General features: G+C 39.0%; 1 protein-coding gene across 1 annotated transcript in view; it reads right to left on the bottom strand.

Moving 5' to 3' along the window:
* Positions 1-20,341: 20,341 nt before the first annotated feature.
* The window catches only part of c9 (complement component 9), a gene marked incomplete at both ends in the record, with an annotated part of 38,227 nt that continues 37,920 nt past the window's right edge, over positions 20,342-20,648 (bottom strand). The window contains one exon of the mRNA XM_080839784.1: positions 20,342-20,490. Coding sequence (XP_080695910.1) covers positions 20,342-20,490 — 149 coding nt within the window. The remainder of the gene's footprint in view (positions 20,491-20,648) is intronic.

The following is a 20,648-nucleotide window of genomic DNA, read 5'->3' as shown; positions in this document are numbered from 1 at the left end:
AGTTAGTGGCGATATCCAAATCAATATAAACAAATATTAACAAAGTTGAAAGTGTTTGTGAAAGTGCATTGTAGTTTTTGTTATTTTAATGGCAACTTTATAAAATGAGCAATGTGAATGAATTAAATGGTGCGAGATCAATGTCGATCTCCTAGCTAATCATCAACAAACTTTTTGTGCTAGTCAAACAGACGTGAAGTTCCCAATGCTATTTGTCTGTTGCATAGCAACAGCCACACAAAGGGGAACTATTTTCTCTTGGCTACTGAAATGCGATACACAATGTTTGGTGGCTAGAACTTTTTTGTGCTGAAAGGCAGCTTACTGTTTATAATTTAATTTGACTTAATATTTATAAAGTCGCTGGCAACTGTGTTATAAAAGCAATAAGGTACTCGAGTCAGTACGGTATCGTCAATAATGTACTTGTTCGAGGGTTTGCCGGCCCTCCGTTGGCGTCGGGCCTAACAACACCCTCGAACAAGTACATTATTGACGATACCGTACTGCCTCTCGAACCTTATTGCTTAAATATATAGCTATGCGCACACACACACAAAAACACACACATGCGCAGAGGGAGAGAGACATGCACCAGAAGCATTATGTTAGCTAGAAGCTCAAATCATTTCTTCCCCATAACATTGTTGGTAAGCTAATAACGTTAATGCTAGCTTTCAGACTGCTGTTATCATAAGCCCACTTGGTGAATCAAAGCTATCTGTAGCGCATTAATAGATGCAACCGTTTGTTTCTTATAATTATCAAATCAATCGCTTACCATAGAAAATTGTTGACTTGAGACGAGAGGATTCATGAACATGTGGAAATGTCTTCTTAAACCTCCAAAGTGTTCTAAGCTGTGCACTGATTCTTAAATTGCACACACTTTCTTGTACACCTGAATGTGGGTACATAAACACCCTGCCAGCTCTTAAAAGGGCGTGTAACTATAGTGCCGTGTGCACACAGAATCCACAGGCATTTCTAATTGTTTAGAAAAAAATGGGACCCTTTCAAGTAATGCGTTGGATCAGTTATAATTATTATAATTACTGTAGCATTTAACAGATTATCCATAAATACCAGCACAATAATTAAATCAGAAAATTATATGATTGTTATAATTTATTAATTACCATTTGATGATGATGATGTTTTTCAGTTTCAGTGGTTGATTAGTCTGGTTTGGTGAAACTACAGAAGAACACACTGCCCCAGGGAGCTATTTCTTGTTTCTATGCCTCTATATCCCCTGTTATCCTTCTCTCTTCTCCTCTTCCTGCACTCTGACTTCCACGCCTTTGATATGAGATGCCTCTGCTGGTGGTACGTCACCCAGTACCTTTCTGCCGAACCACACACCCTACAGAAGAGACTGCCGTCTTGGGAAACATGTTGGCCACCATTCTTGTATCCATCAGGGCTGTGGAGCAGAGACTCGGGTGCCTCTGGTAACTCACTTGGTTTCTGGCAGTCTGAGATGTTTGGCCCAGTGGTGTCAGGAGAGTGTTTCATGGCTTGAAAAGTCTCGACTGATTCTGACAGAACCTCACTCTCAGGATGGGAAGTCTGTTTGTTTAAAGTCCTATTTGTTAAGGTCTTCACCTGCATCCCCGCCCCTCTCTGTTCCTCATTACTACTGCTTGTTTGCTTTCTGTCATCGGAGACCGATAGCCAGCTCATTTGCTTCAAAGGACTAGCTGTGATATTTTGGCACTGATTAGGGCTTGTTTGTACGGATGATGGTTTCTTTCCTGAATTGGCAGTTGAAACTCTTGCCTTTCTGTATCTGGAGGGGACGTCTTGACGTAGTTCTGCCATAAGATCATGCCGTCTCTCGAGCCGTGCTTGCCTTTCTGCATCCATGCGCTTCGCCTTTCTCCATTGGTGCTTCCGGAAACGCACCAGTTTTGAAGCACTGCCCTGGGATATTCCCGACAGCTGCACCAGCTGCCGCATTGTGCAGTGGTTAAGGTCAAAGGCTCCTCTCTTCTTGGCAACCATCTTAATGCCTCCAAAAAGGACAGGGAAGAAGAGTCAGCTGGTGAAGCAGAAAGCTACCTGAAAGTGGAAACCAGACAATAGAGCTACCTGATGCATTATGACATCATTGCCAAGACCTCACCAATGTTCCATTTTGCATCATAACATCTTATTACACAGCTTTTCTTAATGCTGTAGAATGCTCCATTCACTTGAATGGGTCTTCCCAACGTTCTGTGGTGAACAATTTTTCTACCTTTGTCAAGATAACAGCTCTGGGGGACTGTGATGGCCATGGCAAAACATTTTGTCTGCGGTCGGTGAACCAATTTTGTGTAGATTTGAATCATTGTCCTGCTGGAAGGCCCATTTTAAGCTTCATGGCACCGGCTGTTATGTTTTCATTTAATATAGACTAGTGCAGTGCCCGTAGGGGGTAACATCTATGACGATGACTGTTCTATGACTATGACATAATTCACAAAAAAGTGTCCCGATGTATCTGTTGTAATTCGTTTACTTTGTTTTCTCATTATTGCAATTTTATAAACCTCTGCATTTACCCTGGCTGGGAGAGGCTGTCATTCGGAAGATACTGTGTGTGATCGCCTTTGCTCTGTGTTCATTAAACCTGTGAATAAAAGGCTGGGTGCCTATCAAAATCACAACGCATTGCAAGAGTTGAGTACTACACCGCTACAAAAGGTGACATGGGTTTGCACCGTAGTAGGCTACGGCAAACGGTAAAATACAAATATCTCACGAACTATGAATTCAAAAATCTTAAAAATCAAAGATGCACAGGTTCATGACATGCGTTAGCTACATTACTTTGAAACTTAATATAAAGAAGCTTAAAAATAAACAAATAGATCAAATCAATCACTGTCTTAAGATTACCTGAGCAAAAGTCTGTATCTGTTCACCAGGAACAATTTGAATGCGGACCTCCTTATCATATCCAACGCTATTCTGAACTTTGAGTGAAGGCAGGATAGTTTAACAACGCTACGCGTTTGATTGTGACGTCACTACCCATAGTGCCGACGGGACGGGAAACGATAACCAATTGTTTCATATGGGAAACGGTAAAATACAAATATCTCGCGAACTATAAATTCAAAAATCTTCAAAATCAAGGATGCACAGGTTCATGACATGCGTAAGCTACATGCAAAATCTCATAACTAACGGAACTACCGTCAGGGAGATACGCCCTAGACAGACAGACACACAGAGATTCCTGGATTTATAGATAGATAGATAGATAGATAGATAGATAGATAGATAAACTTTTATTAATCCCGTGAGGGAAATTCAATTGTCAAAGCAGCAAGGTAGTAGGAATATGATTCAAGTATATACATAAACATAAAAAAAAAGAATTAATACATATCAATATGTACACCCAGGAACTTGTAGTTGTCCACCACCTCCACCTCCTCCCCTCGGATGGTGATAGGGGTCGGGGCCCTCTTCTTGCTCCTCCTGTAATCCACCACCAGCTCTTTGATCCTCCTGATGTTGAGCTGGAGGTGATTGGTGTCACACCACCCTACAAAACTCTCTACCAGAGCTCTGTACTCCTCCTCATTGTTGTTCGTGATGCAGCTGACGATGGAGGAGTCATCGGGAAACTTCTGTAGGTGGCATGTACTTGAATTATAGCGGAAGTCGGAGGTGTAGAGGGTGAACAGGAAAGGTGACAGCACAGTTCCTTGGGGGCGCCGGTGCTGCTCACCAGCACAACGGACAGGCTGCCCTGCAGTCTCACATATTGTGGTCTGCTGGTGAGGTAGTCCGTGATCCAGGCCACCAGGCCATGGTCCACCTGCATCACTGAGAGCTTCTCAGCTAGCCGAGGTGGCTGGATGGTGTTGAAAGCGGTGGAGAAGTCAAAGAATGTGACTCTCAAAGTGCTGCGTGGCTTATCCAGGTGTGTAGGCTCTGTGGAGCATATAGATGATTGCATCATCCACATCAATGTTTGCCTGATATGCGAACTGCAGGGGTTCCAGCCCCCCCCCCCCCTCAGTGTCCCTTGCCATGAAAGCCCTCTTCTTCCTCTTCAACAGAGCTTTAATATCCCCATTGATCCAGGGCTTGTTTTTTGAAAAGCAGCGTACCTTTTTGGTCGGTGCAATCCTCTCCTCACAGAACCTGATGTAGTCCGTAATACAATGTGAGAGTCCATCAATGTCCTCACCGTGGACCCTCTCAAACAGGTCCCAGTCTTTGGTTCATAGCAGTCCCTCAACTCCTCCTCAACTTCCACTGACCACTGTTGAATAGTCCTGGTGGTGGCGGGCTCCCTCTTAACAACAGGCGTGTATGTTGCAACCTTTTCTTTTCTTTTCTTCTTTCCTTCTTCCACTCTTCTCTCCTTTCTTCACTCTTCTTTCCTTTCTTATTTCCTTCTTTCACTTCTTTCTTTTCTTCTTCCTTTCTTAACTTTTGCATTTCATGCACTGGTATTTCCTTCAGGAAATGTATTTTGTAGTTGGAAATATATTTCAGTCAGATTTTACTTATGAGATTTTTTTAGGGGTGCCAATAATTGTGGCACACATGTTTTGAAGAAATGACAAAAAAAAAAAAAAAAGGTAAGAATTTTGAGTAAAAGACCAGGGGCCGTATTCACAAAGAATCTTAGGGCTAAAAGTAGCTCATAAGTGGCGAATTTAGGAGAAACTCCTAAAAATAATGGGCGTGTCAGTCTTAAATGTAGGACTCCTATTTTTTTTTACTAAGAGCAATTCACAAAATATTTTATCCCTAAAAGTAGCACCTAAGTCTAGGACAGCTTAAAACTCCTCATGAGGACTCCTAAGTCACTAAGACCTATTCACAAAAAGTCTTAAAATGGCTGAAGCCAGACGTAACGTGTTGGAGACAATGAACGACTCTGAATTGTTGAGAAGATATCGTTTAAACCGTGAAGGCATCAACATTTTACTAGAATTAGTGCAGCATGCAATCACGTCTCCAACTATCCGAAACAACCCAATCAGTCCGGAAGTTAAATGTTTGATAACATTAAGATTTTTGGCTACGGGGAAAATGCAACTTTGCAACGCAGACGACTTCAGAATATCGCAATCATCAGTAAGCGTATTCATTCATCAAACAATCACCGCACTCTGTAGACCACACATTGTACAACAGTTTATTCGGTTCCCTATGGACAATCGCCTACTTCAAAGGATCAAGGTCAATTTCATGGCGTTTGCAGGAATGCCCGGTGTCGTGGGTGCCATCGATGGAACACACATTAAAATAATTGCTCCATCCAGAGATGAGGACGTCTTTGTAAACCGCAAAAAGGTACATTGAATTAATACACAGATAGTGTTTGATCCAAATTTCACAATCATGGATATTGTTGCGAAGTGGCCTGGATCTACTCACGATTCGCGCATTTTAATGGAGAGCGCGGTCTGCGCCAGCTTTTTGAGCGGCACCGTGTACCTGCTGGATGCTACTTGTTGACAGTGGCAACCATGCAAGACATGGCTTTTGACACCCTTCCTCAATCCACAACCGGGAGCACAGTTGAACTACAACATGCAAGTATACGCATGAGGCCTATTTTGGTGACACAATACCTGTAGCCGCGACGGCTCTTTTAAAGTCCACTCCGCAATCTCCATCCTACATTGTGACTGGAGCGCATACCACCGCTTCTCGCAGTCATCGACAGAGCGACACACGGCAGGGAATGAAGCATTTATGTTAACACATATGTCCTCCCATGCCTCACGCTTCTTTTTTGTGGTCACCCCACAGCCAAATTTAGCTTTTATAACTCCTTTCCTCTCCAGCACACTCTGGGCCAACATGGACAGTTGGTCCTGGGACCAGTTCGACTTTCTCTGTCTCGCCCTCGTTTCGTCCATTATGTCAGGAGGACTTAAAGAGCCGTATGGACTGATATTTGAAGTGTTTAAGGGCTGGAAATATGCCGATTACCTAATAGTTTGCAGGGAGCTTTAATTATTACTTCCTTGATTTCATGCAATTTCCGTGTTTTTTTCGGCAATTTCTCTTTCTCTAACGTGCAAAGCGTCATTCACGTTGGATGCACAAACTTGTCATCATGCGTGTGCATTCTGCTAAGTGCACTATCCATAACTATTTAATATGGCTTCATTTGAAGCCTAGGTTATTCTCTTATTTTCTGTTGATTTAGTGGGATCGTTAGGGGGATGTTAGGACTGAGTTTTGAATGAGAGCGCCTGTCAGCAACCAATCACCGTACGCACCGCTTCTAAACTCGTGCATGAGAATGGACGTCATCCATAGCAACGGAGTTTTTATCTTAAGCTTAGGAGTTGGTATTATCCTTAGTATGAGTAGGTCTCAGAGCCGTTGTGAATCACTTTTAAGAAATTACTCCTACGTAAAAGGTTTTAGCGCGAGTTAGGAGCACTCCTAGTGGTAAGATAAAAGGCTTTGTGAATACGGCCCCAAGAGGGTAAACAGCACATTTTTTCATAGCCTGTTTTGTTCATATTCACTAAGGGTGCCAATAATTCTGGAGGGTACTGTACATTTTATTCTGTTAAATTTTAAGGATTTGGCAGACACCTTACAAAACCTTTCATTAAACTTAAAAAAGATAAATAACAATAGCGAGAGATAACAATATGAAAGTATGTAGTTTTACTTTACCACTACCACTTTTAATAAGTATAGCTGCACAAAGTGACGAGGGGGCCAAGCCAAACAGGAAATACTTGCCATGGAAATTTGAAGTCAACATGTCAAGAGCATAGCTGTAAACAAGTTTCATAACAATATATCAATATGATACATCTTTGAGGTCAGAGTAGTTTGAAGAATTCAGGGGCCATATTCACAAAGAATCTTAGGGCTAAAAGTAGCTCATAAGTGGCGAATTTAGGAGAAACTCCTAAAAATAATGGGCGTGTCAGTCTTAAATTTAGGACTCCTATTTTTTTTTACTAAGAGCAATTCACAAAGTATTTTATCCCTAAAAGTAGCACCTAAGTCTAAGACAGCTTAAAACTCCTCATGAGGACTCCTAAGTCACTAAGACTTATTCACAAAAAATCGTAAGATGGCTGCAGCCGACTTGGAATTGATAAAAGACATTGCTTAAACAGTGAAGGTATTAATATTGTCGTAGAATTAGCGCGGGATGCAATGACGCCTTTAAACAACGATGTGTCCCGAAGTGAAATGTTTGGAAATGTTTGGAAAAATGTTCGCACTTTTAGAACACAATTGACGCGCCGACGCGTGAAAATGTCACTCTGGCACGTTTGTTTAAAAAACAACGCCTTATCAGGAAGTAATTCTTGAATATTTCAACAATGTACACTTCAGGCTTCATTTTGATTCCATGTATGTGTAAAACTACCATTATTTAAACAAAACATAAACAATACCACAACCGGAATGTTGTTAGAATGTTATGACTTGAATTCGCGGCAGCGAAAAGCTACAGATGTCATTTTATTGCCACATGAAACAGCGTGGACAAACCAAAACAAACGACGCCATTCATTATGACAGACCACTGATCTGTATTACTGTAGGATAGTACATGTACCATATCCAGGAAGTGGACAATCCACAGGAAACACTTTTGTAGATATGGGGCCGTATTCACAAAGAATCTTAGGGCTAAAAGTAGGTCATAAGTGGCGAATTTAGGAGAAACTCCTAAAAATAATGGGCGTGTCAGTCTTAAATGTAGGACTCCTAATTTTTTTTACTAAGAGCAATTCACAAAATATTTTATCCCTAAAAGTAGCACCTAAGTCTAGGACAGCTTAAAACTCCTCATGAGGACTCCTAAGTCACTAAGACCTATTCACAAAAAATCGTAAGATGGCTGCAGCCGACTTGGAATTGATAAAAGACATTGTTTAAACCGTGAAGGTATTAATATTGTCGTAGAATTAGCGCGGGATGCAATGACGCCTTTAAAAAACGATGTGTCCCGAAGTGAAATGTTTGGAAACATAAATATAGCCTATTTGGCTTCGCGGAAAACGCAAATGACGACACTGGGAATCAGTCAGCCGTTTAATTCATCAAACTATCAACGCACTGTAGACCCCACATCATCCAACAGTTTATCCAGTTGCCTTTGCCCTTTGGACAATCGCCAATTACACAAGATCAAAGTAAATTCCATGGCGATCGCAGGAATGTCCACACATTACAATAATTGCCCCATCAAAAGATGAGAACGTTTTCGACTCGTGCATTTCAACGGAGAGCGGTCTGCAGCAGTTTTTTTAGAACTTACCAGCTGGATGCCGCTGGGGTGACGGTGGCTATTGGTCCTGGGACCAGTAGGCTTTCGCTATAGGTTTCACGTTCGTTTCGCTTGAAGGGCCGTGTGTGCTGATATTTGAAGTGGTCAAGGGCTGGAAATATAATAGCCTTACAGTTTGCTGGGTGCTTTAGTTATTACTGCCTTGATTACATGCAATTGCCATATTTTATATTGATCGTTTTTTATTTCTCTTAACGTGCAAAGTGTCATTCCCGTTGGATGCACAAACTTGTCATCATGCGTGTGCATTCTGCTAACTGCACTGTCCATAACTATTTAATATGACTTAATGTGAAGCCTAGGTTATTCTCTTATTTTCAGTTGATATAGTGGGATTGTTAGAGGGACGTCACGAATGAGTTTTTAATGAGAGAGCCTGTCAACAACCAATCACCGTCCTCACCCCTTCTAAACTCGTGCATGAGAGTCGACGTCATCCATAGCAACGGTGGTTTTATCTTAAGCTTAGGAGTTGGTATTATCCTTAGTATGAGTAGGTCTCAGAGCCGTTGTGAATCACTTTTAAGAAATTACTCCTACGTAAAAGGTTTTAGCGCGAGTTAGGAGCACTCCTAGTGGTAAGATAAAAGGCTTTGTGAATACGGCCCCAGAGCAGGAGTTTCATAATAAGTTTTGCTTTTATATGAGAATATTTATCTGTTTTTGGTATTATATTGCACATTCTAATGAGATTTGTTTTTTAAAAGTGTTAATGTATGCTTTTAATCTGTAAATAACCTTGGATTTATGCATAAGGGTGTGTGACAGCCATCATCTCTCATGGGTTATTTATGAAAAATATAAAAAACGCCTATAATAGATTGTTGTTAAATTAGGCCTACCATATTTATTTATTTTTGAGAATTATATTGCACATTTCAATTAGATTTTTATGAAATAAGTGTTCATTTATCCGATTTAGGCAATAAAAACTCTTTAATCTGTATATTTGACATTGTCTATACTCATTTATTTAAAAAAATCTGAATCGGACCATACATTTTTTTTATGATCATTGCCCTGTCATTTTCATATAGTTGGTTAAAATACAACCCTACATTATCATATTGCTTAGGTTCTGCTGAGAAAAATGATATAAGATACATAGTAGTGGACCTCTCTGAAGGCCTCCCACATGTGTTTAAAGCCCGATATACAAAAAATCCTACCGATGACTCGTGCATTTCAACGGAGAGCGGTATGCAGCAGGTTTTTGAGACCAGCTGGATGCCGCTGGGGTGACAGTGGCTATTGGTCCTGGGACCAGTAGGCTTTCGCTTAGGCTACGTTTCACGTTCGTTTCGCTTGAAGGGTCGTATGTGCTGATATTTGAAGTGGTCAAGGGCTGGAAATATAATAGCCTAACAGTTTGCTGGGTGCTTTAATTATTACTGCCTTGATTACATGCAATTGCCATATTTTATATTGATCGCTTTCTTTTTCTCTTAACGTGCAAAGTGTCATTCCCGTTGGATGCACAAACTTGTCATCATGCGTGTGCATTCTGCTAACTGCACTGTCCATAACTATTTAATATAGCTTAATTTGAAGCCTAGCTTATTCTCTTATTTTCAGTTGATATAGTGGGATTGTTAGAGGGACGTCACAAATTAGTTTTTAATGAGAGAGCCTGTCAACAACCAATCACCGTCCTCACCCCTTCTAAACTCGTGCATGAGAGTCGACGTCATCCATAGCAACGGTGCTTTTATCTTAAGCTTAGGAGTTTCTATTATCCTTAGTATGAGTAGGTCTCAGAGGCGTTGTGAATCACTTTTAAGAAATTACTCCTACGTAAAATGTTTTAGCGCGAGTTAGGAGCACTCTTAGTGGTAAGATAAAAAGCTTTGTGAATACGGCCCCAGAACTGTATTAGGTATGCCTACTTCTTTTTGATATTCAGTGTTTTTCTGCATTTGCTGCCAATGTCAGTTACACTGATATCTTGTAAATTGCACATAAATCTATCTATAAATCCAGAAATCTCTGTGTGTCAGTCAGTGTGTCAGTCTAGGGCGTACCTTCCTGACGTTAATTACGTTAGTTATGAAATTTCGCATGTAGCTTACGCATGTCATGAACCTGTGCATCCTTGATTTTGAAGATTTTTGAATTCATAGTTTGCGAGATATTTGTATTTTACCGTTTCCCGTAGGCACTATGGGTTATCGTTTCCCGTAGCAAGTCCCACTGACCGATTGTGCACCGAAATTACGTCACAATCAAACATATACGCGTAACGGTATTAAACTATCCTGCCTTCACTCAAAGTTCAGATTAGCGTTGGATACGATAAGGAGGTCCGCATTCAAATTCTTCTTGGTGAACAGATACAGACTTTTGCTTAGGTAATCTTAAGACAGTGATTGATTTTATCTATTCGTTTATTTTTAAGCTTCTTTATATTAAGTTTCAAAGTAATGTCTAGAGTTGTACAGTCATCTAACAGACAGGGAATAATAATCCATCAAAATATTCATATTGTTTATTAGTATAGCGTATTTTTACAGTACATTTCTGCACTTATTCGACTTACAACTTGGCAAACTCATTTAATAAGCATGGTTGAAATGTAACTGTGATTACAGCACTTATTCATGGCATATGCAAAACGCATGAATTTTACTCTATACAACTCTCTCTCTGAATTCATAGACCGCGAGATATTTCTATTTTATCGTTTGCGTTTCAACAGGCAGGGGCGTCTGCAGAAAAAAGTTTTGAAGTAGGTAACGCAGACAAAAAAAAACCCGCACGCACATTCACACACGGCGCGTAAAGAATCTGTCTGTCTGTGACAGGCGTATCTCCCTGACGGTAGTTACGTTAGTTATGAGATTTCGCATGTAGCTTACGCATGTCATGAACCTGTGCATCCTTGATTTTGAAGATTTCTGAATTCATAGTTTGCGAGATATTTGTATTTTACTGTTTGCCGTACGGTGCAAACCCATGTCACCGTTATGAGCGACGCGGTTTCTAAACCCAATGCATTTCAACGGGAGCCAATCCATTGTGACGTAGACCAGCAATTTGGGCGTAAAATTGCCTATAGTGTAGGCTATTCATGATGCTCATCTGTAAGTAAATCTAACCTGTTTACGTTAATTGCTGTGAAATTAGCTAGCCTATTGACGTGCATCGAACTGATTCATTTTGAAAGTTGCATAGGGACGTATTGTTTGAAAGTTAGGGACCTATGTTTTATGCATCCATACATAATCTCAAACTTTATTTGTTGGTGTATCTCCAAAAAGGCTATAGCCTACAACATTAAAACATTTCTTAATGAAAAGGAAACATGCATCACAATAATACTTCAGTGTAACCTGTACCTATGTGGAGTGCAAATATGTCTTGCTATTCCACTACCCAACAGCTACACCGACGTCTGCTAACACTACAGAATGCATAATTCCTATGGGCACTGCACTAGTAACAGTAATAACAATAACAACTACAGCCATGCAGCCATAAAAACAACGGACAGGATGCTGCATGGACACGGAAACTGTTACAAATACAAATACAAAATCCCCCAAATCAATAAAACTGGGTTACAGACAGCGAATGTTGTATCGTGAAGTGTTTCTACCTTTTCCTATTGTGAGGAATTCCTATTCCTTATTCCTAATATAATTTTCAGGAGCCTTAATATCAGCTAAATAACTAGCTATCATGTTATGCAGATGGAACCCTGGCAATCGTTTAACGTTATTTAAAGGTTTCTAGGCAACCATAACAACCAAGTAACACCGTTTGCTGCATAACCTGAAGCAAAGTTTAATTTTTCAAAATCACTTCACTAATACAGTATTTCTCTGTTCCTAAAACACATTTTTTCAAAACATGCCTCGGTTTCTCTGAACACTAAACCCAAGTGCCAACTCCCTAAACCAATTCTGCTAAACTTTAAGCACAATTCTCTGCTTTAAACACAGATTTCAATTGTTAACCGCACTTTCTTCAAACCACAACACACAATTCTCTGCTTTAGACACAGTTTTCAATTGTTAACCACATTTTCTTCAAAACACTAAACACCCTCCTCTCTACTTTGCATACTTCATCAATGCCAAAACCTCATTGTGTTCAAACAGAAGACACTGCAAATCAAATGACAAAACTTCCATTTCCAAAGCTGTTGTGCAATTTGAAATCAAAACGTTAGCTCCTAGTTTGGAGAACAATTTATGGCAACATTGAAGTGAGTGGTGATCAGAGGGGCAGAGGAGTGAGAGTAAGAGGAGGAAAATGATGAAGAGGAAGAGCAAGACGGAGAGCCATTACTGTATCTCTGATGAGATTCAGGCCAATGTGTTCAACCATGTGGTCAACATGGGTTTGACCATGCAGGAGGCTGGCAAGGCTGGCCAGAGGGTTCAACCAAACATAAGCCGCTTCTCAGTTGCACCGATTCTCCGGACATTCAGAAGAGAGAATGGGTAAGAAACACTACTATGACAGTAAAACACTAGTTTGAATGCCTTACTGTATCATGAGCATAGTATTCTTGTATTTTACTGTAGAATATTTTACATTGTACTGTATTTGTAAAATTACAGTATACGTAAACAAATACAAAGTGCAACCATTGATGACCAAGACATATTCCTAAACATCAATACAAAGAGCCTAGCCACAGTGGACCATGTTCTAAGGCAGAACATCTCGAGAATGAAGCAGGTGTACAGGGTGCCTTTTGACAGAAACTCTGATAGAGTCAAACAATTACAGTATGATATGACTATGTGCAAGTAAGTCATATACGTTTCCACAACTGATTACGTCCTATCAGCACAGAAACATTACTGTACTTTATTGTAATCCAATCAAATGTTCAAATCAAACTGTATTTTCAGATGTTTCACAACACAACAATTTATTGTCGATATTGTCTTACCGTAAGCAAGAACAGGATTCAGTCTAGTTTTTTTGTCCTTTTATTATTTTACATTTTTCTTTCATTTTTGAGTTAAAACATTATACAGTTACAATATTTTACAACAGGAGAAAGCGTACAGTAACACTGGAGATGAAAAGGCATAATACTCCTGATAAGGCCTTCATACTAGTGTTTTCCCATTTCATAGTAGTGTTTTCCATTGAGCACATCAGTGTTCAATCAATGCTTAGAATGTCTACTCAAATAATGGTCTGTGTTTGTTGTTTGAAAACAAAATGCCCTTTTGAGGTGATATAATAGTGTTTTGAAACCAAAGTGTCATTTTGCAAGAGATATAAAGGGTTTTGCATTTTGTGTGAGTGGTTTTGGGATTTGTGTTTAGAGCCAAGAGAAACCGAGGCATGCTTTGAAAAAATGTGTTTTAGGAACAGAGAAATACTGTAAAAGGGTTAAGAGTGATCACAACCACTTGTGGATGATGTTACAGTTTTTTACAATTGCTAAAACACTAAAACTCTTTGGCTGAACAAAGTTCTCAGTTGCCTGAACTCATGTAGCTAATTGGGCAGTCTGTTGTTAATACCTTAAACTATTTCACAGGGTAAAACACAATTTGCAGATCTCACTTTTCAGCAAAACTCTTAACACATTCTCAGTCTTAAAACACATTCTGCATTCCAATGCCCATGTCATCCATACTGGTAAACACAAGTGTCAACAATCAAATACAAATAGAGAACAAATGTCATTGATTACAGTTTTTTACGATCGGATACACACAATTTTGATTGCTTGGTTTTGTTTTTCAATCGCCTCACACAATAAGCACAACCACACACCCAATGAGCAAAACACCTCAGATCCATTGCAAAATGAAACACTCTTGTAAAATCTATACACTAATTTAACAAAACCATATTTTGTTACCATATGAAACACACACATTGCATATGACTGATTCTATTTGTACCACTTACACACTGCTGTTATAAACCTAAAACACTTTTAGCAATTCAACTTCTCAGTGTTTAGAGTAGTTTAAGTGAAGTACACAGAGAAAGTGAAAATACACAATACAGTAAAAACACTACACAAGACCAATGCTGATGAAAATATTATTTACGTAATTCTCTCCATATACCCATATCAACATGTCAACATGGAGAATCACAACAAAACATGTCCCAGTTTTCATGCTGCTTCAGTAGTGTGCATAACACTGTGAGCTCAGCAAATATCAGACAAACGTGAAAAGATGTTTCCAGTACAGGTTACAATTCCATTTAAAGTAAAAAAAAAAAAAAAAAAAAGATCAGAAGAGACCTGATGGACAATACTGTATTGAAAATGGCATGGTCACGATAATGTTTGCTTGAATTCCTCTGAGCCTGATAGCAGTATGTATTTGCCAAAAGCATGTTTATGATCTCTCTATCTTGTTCTTGCGTGAATATGGGCCTGTCCTCCTGTCAAGTTTATTTGATACGTACATTTGGTCTTCTTCTTCTTTGAGCACATTTTCATCCTGCTTCAGGTCTTCCTCTTCCTCTACTTCCACCTTGACCTCAGCCTCATGGCATGGCCTCGGCCCCTTCCTCCTTCTCCTCCTCTATGGATTCCCCCTCTCACCCTCACTCTTCTTCTTCTGACTCCTTCCATTTTGGTTGAAGACAGATTACAGTTACTCATCTGTTGCATAGTGCTAAATAACTAGCTATCATGTTATGCAGATGGAACCCTGGCAATCGTTTAACGTTATTTAAAGGTTTCTAGGCAACCATAACAACCAAGTAACACCGTTTGCTGCATAACCTGAAGCAAAGTTTAATTTTTCAAAATCACCTCACTAATAAAAGGGTTAAGAGTGATCACAACCACTTGTGGATGATGTTACAGTTTTTTACAATTGCTAAAACACTAAAACCCACTGGCTGAACAAAGTTCTCAGTTGCCTGAACTCATGAAGCTAATTGTGCAGTCTGTTGTCAATACCTTAAACTATTTCTCATGGTAAAACACAATTTGCAGGTCTCTCTTAGACTTTTCAGCAAAACTCTAAACACATTCTCAGTCTTAAAACACATTCTGCACTCTAATTCACATGTCATCCATACTGGTAAACACAAGTGGCAGCAATCAAATACAAATACAGAACAAATGTCATTGATTGAACACAACCACTCAAAATTGATTTAACTTGTATCAAATGATGTGACACAACCAATATGAGCCAGTTTAGGGAGCAAACAGGTTGTTGAAGGTGAGAAGGAGAAAGTCTGAGAATGAATAGAAGAAACAATGTGAGGGGAGGAGGACAAGTACAGTATTTCTCTGTTCCTAAAACACATTTTTTCAAAGCATGCCTCGGTTTCTCTTGGCTCTAAACACAAATCCCAAAACCACTCACACAAAATGCAAAACCCTTTATATCTCTTGCAAAATGACACTTTGGTTTTAAAACACTATTATATCACCTCAAAAGGGCATTTTGTTTTCAAACAACAAACACAGACCATTATTTGAGTAGACATTCTAAGCATTGATTGAACACTGATGTGCTCAATGGAAAACACTACTATGAAATGGGAAAACACTAGTATGAAGGCCTTATCAGGAGTATTATGCCTTTTCATCTCCAGTGTTACTGTACGCTTTCTCCTGTTGTAAAATATTGTAAGTGTATAATGTTTTAACTCAAAAATGAAAGAAATATGTAAAATAATAAAAGGACAAATAAACTAGACTGCATCCTGTTCTTGCTCAAGACAATATCGACATTTGTTGTGTTGTGAAACATCTGAAAATACAGTTTGATTTGAACATTTGATTGGATTACAATACAGTACAGTAATGTTTCTGTGCTGATAGGACGTAATCAGTTGTGGAAACGTATATGACTTACTTGCACATAGTCATATCATACTGTAATTGTTTGACTCTATCAGAGTTTCTGTCAAAAGGCACCCTGTACACCTGCTTCATTCTCGAGATGTTCTGCCTTAGAACATGGTCCACTGTGGCTAGGCTCTTTGTATTGATGTTTAGGAATATGTCATGGTCATCAATGGTTGCACTTTGTATTTGTTTACGGATACTGTAATTTTACAAATACAGTACAATGTAAAATATTCTACAGTAAAATACAACAATACTATGCTCCTGATACAGTAAGGCATTCAAACTAGTGTTTTACTGTCATAGTAGTGTTTCTTACCCATTCTCTCTTCTGAATGTCCGGAGAATCGGTGCAACTGAGAAGCGGCTTATGTTTGGTTGAACCCTCTGGCCAGCCTTGCCAGCCTCCTGCATGGTCAAACCCATGTTGACCACATGGTTGAACACATTGGCCTGAATCTCATCAGAGATACAGTAATGGCTCTCCGTCTTGCTCTTCCTCTTCATCATTTTCCTCCTCCTCCTCCTCCTCTTACTCTCACTCCTCTGCCCCTCTGATCACCACTCACTTCAATGTTGCCATAAATTGTTCTCCAAACTAGGATCTAAAGTTTTGATTTCAAATTGCACAACAGCTTTGGAAATGGAAGTTTTGTCATTTGATTAGCAGTGTTTTCTGTTTGAACACAATGAGGTTTTGGCATTGATGAAGCATGCAAAGTAGAGAGGATGGTGTTTAGTGTTTTGAAGAAAATGTGGTTAACAATTGAAAACTGTGTCTAAAGCAGAGAATTGTGTGTTGTGGTTTGAAGAAAGTGTGGTTAACAATTGAAATCTGTGTTTAAAGCAGAGAATTGTGCTTAAAGTTTAGCAGAATTGGTTTAGGGAGTTGGCACTTGGGTTTAGTGTTCAGAGAAACCGAGGCATGTTTTGAAAAAATGTGTTTTAGGAACAGAGAAATACTGTAAACACCACGTTGACTCCTTTGATTTGTGTCCCTTTTACTGTGGTAGTGTATACTGTAGTAGGCCTACAGTGCATTGTAGGCTGTATAAGCACAATACGTAAACAAATTGTATGGCCCTGAACATTGTGCTTTCAATTTGGTACAGTAACAGTACTGATTGCTCAATAGATTTTGACTGGTTGCAGGGTCATATCAACAAAGAACAAGTGTAAGTTGTGAGTAGTGAGATGCAGGGTACAGTACTATAGGGGTACAAGAAGGAGAAAGAACCAACACAAATTAGAGCAAAGCAAAGTAGTAATTTCTGATACATTTGTAGCTACTACGAGAGAACATGTTTTCATTCATCAAATGTCAATGGTAGATAAATATGAAATTTGTTTTGAGGTAAAAAAAAATGTACTTCTCCCTGAGAACTATATGTTTTGAACATTGTGCTTTCTATTTTTTGGTGTATTGTTTACTGACTGCTTGAAAGTGTATATCATTTTGAACACTTTGTTTATGATTTGACAGCCGTGTTTGATTTTGAGCACAGGTAAAACAGTTTTGAGGCCAAAGTTTCATTTTGCAAGAAGATTCAAAGGTTTTGTAAATAGTGCTTGAAGATGAGGTTTTGTGTTTAGAGTTTAGAGAAAATGAGTGACTGTTTCAAGAATGTGTTTTTTAGCAATTGTAAAAAAAAAAAAAAAACTGTAAACAATCCTGAGAGAAAGCAGTGCTTACTCTGATACCGATGGAGTGAATGAAAGGATCAAGTGCTTACTCTGGTTACAGTATTTCTCTGTTCCTAAAACACATTTTTTCAAAGCATGCCTCGGTTTCTCTTAGCTCTAAACACAAATCCCAAAACCACTCACACAAAATGCAAAACCCTTTATATCTCTTGCAAAATGACACTTTGGTTTCAAAACACTATTATATCACCTCAAAAGGTCATTTTGTTTTCAAACAACAAACACAGACCATTATTTGAGTAGACATTCTAAGCATTGATTGAACACTGATGTGCTCAATGGAAAACACTACTATGAAATGGGAAAACACTAGTATGAAGGCCTTATCAGGAGTATTATGCCTTTTCATCTCCAGTGTTACTGTACGCTTTCTTCTGTTGTAAAATATTGTAACTGTATAATGTTTTAACTCAAAAATTAAAGAAAAATGTAAAATAATAAAAGGACAGAAAAACTAGACTGCATCCTGTTCTTGCTCAAGACAATATCGACAATTGTTGTGTTGTGAAACATCTGAAAATACAGTTTGATTTGAACATTTGATTGGATTACAATACAGTACAGTAATGTTTCTGTGCTGATAGGACGTAATCAGTTGTGGAAACGTATATGACTTACTTGCACATAGTCATATCATACTGTAATTGTTTGACTCTATCAGAGTTTCTGTCAAAAGGCACCCTGTACACCTGCTTCATTCTCGAGATGTTCTGCCTTAGAACATGGTCCACTGTGGCTAGGCTCTTTGTATTGATGTTTAGGAATATGTCTTGGTCATCAATGGTTGCACTTTGTATTTGTTTACGTATACTGTAATTTTACAAATACAGTACAATGTAAAATATTCTACAGTAAAATACAAGAATACTATGCTCCTGATACAGTAAGGCATTCAAATTAGTGTTTTACGTACTGTCATAGTAGTGTTTCTTACCCATTCTCTCTTCTGAATGTCCGGAGAATCGGTGCAACTGAGAAGTGGCTTATGTTTGGTTGAACCCTCTGGCCAGCCTTGCCAGCCTCCTGCATGGTCAAACCCATGTTGACCACATGGTTGAACACATTGGCCTGAATCTCATCAGAGATACAGTAATGGCTCTCCGTCTTGCTCTTCCTCTTCATCATTTTCCTCCTCCTCCTCCTCTTACTCTCACTCCTCTGCCCCTCTGATCACCACTCACTTCAATGTTACCATAAATTGTTCTCCAAACTAGGAGCTTAAGTTTTGATTTCAAATTGCACAACAGCTTTGGAAATGGAAGTTTTGTCATTTGATTAGCAGTGTTTTCTGTTTGAACACAATGAGGTTTTGGCATTGATGAAGCATGCAAAGTAGAGAGGATGGTGTTTAGTGTTTTGAAGAAAATGTGGTTAACAATTGAAAACTGTGTCTAAAGCAGAGAATTGTGTGTTGTGGTTTGAAGAAAGTGCGGTTAACAATTGAAATCTGTGTTTAAAGCAGAGAATTGTGCTTAAAGTTTAGCAGAATTGGTTTAGGGAGTTGGCACTTGGGTTTAGTGTTCAGAGAAACCGAGGCATGTTTTGAAAAAATGTGTTTTAGGAACAGAGAAATACTGTAATACACATGTGCGGTCAATACACAGGTTTGTTTTATAAAATTACATACAATACTGTATTGCAGTTTATATATGGTGCCGAATTGGGAAACTACGGCTATTTCTCCCTGCCAAAAGGTCCGGTGGTTCAGGTTTGAGTTTACACCCTGTATCTCTCAAAGTGACCATTCAAACATTTGCTTGTGTAACATCTTCATTTCACTGTATAAGTGTTTAAATGCTGTAACTCTATATTTGCAGTGTTCTATTAGCTTATAGTGTGAGTTTGTAGAAGTCTGTGGTAATCACGTTGCTGAGACCCTTCACTGTACGCTAATATCTGCTGAATGTATTAACCCTTTGCCTAAATTGTAATTAATGGGATAAATAGGGAATCAACATGATTTCAGGGAAGAATACAAATAAAACACGTAAAGGTTTTTATATCCTGAGTTTGTGCTAAATATATAAATACATTTTGATTTAGAACCAGCTAAAAGTGTGTATCCTTCCAGAAACATTTTGTCTCCCCAAGTATATATTTTGCAGCAGTACATTGCAAAAATGAAATTAGAAGGTAACTTATCCCATTATAGCCTGTTGATTTCTAATGCAATGCTGCCATCTTGTGGATATCTGTTATATCTCACTACCTCACTAGAACTAATGTTTATAGGTTCCTCTTATATAAGTCATCAAATTGCCAATACAATCAACATTGTTGTTTATTTCATTTCCAGAATCACAGACACCCATACAGACATACCATGTATTAATCACCACATAACAGTCCTATGTTAAAATTGTAAAGAAGGCATTTATCTGTGTGTTGTGATTCTCTGGCTAGAAGTAAAACTCCATATCTCACCAGTAAGATTGCTTATCCTGGAGGCACTACCCTCCATCACAGTTAATGTATATTTAAACAATGCTTTTGGTGTTTGTCTGTGTGCATTAATATGTGTCTTTGTGCAATACGAGCATTCAGCAGTAATCCGTGCTGACTGTTTCTCCCCGGCAAGAAGCATTGCTGAGGCCTTCTGTGTTGCAGCTGCGAGTCCGTGAACGTTTACCTTCATTGCAACTAGACCAGGCTGCCCAGCAGGCCCAGTTACCCTCTTGAGTGACTACCCCTTTAAAAGGAAGGACGTATACTGTGAGCTACAGGATTCTTTACATGTTGGAATTAGTGAACAAATGCAAGCAGCGATCATCAAAGTTTAAGCAGCATCCGCAAAGCCAAATGGTAGTATTATGATTGGCAAATCATGTTTTCAAATATTGACTGATG

Source organism: Sprattus sprattus (genome assembly GCF_963457725.1).
Source record: "Sprattus sprattus genome assembly, chromosome: 5".
In the NCBI taxonomy this organism is placed as follows: Eukaryota; Metazoa; Chordata; class Actinopteri; order Clupeiformes; family Clupeidae; genus Sprattus; species Sprattus sprattus.
Note: the sequence above shows the minus strand (reverse complement) of the source record. Positions and strands in the feature narration are given on the sequence as shown.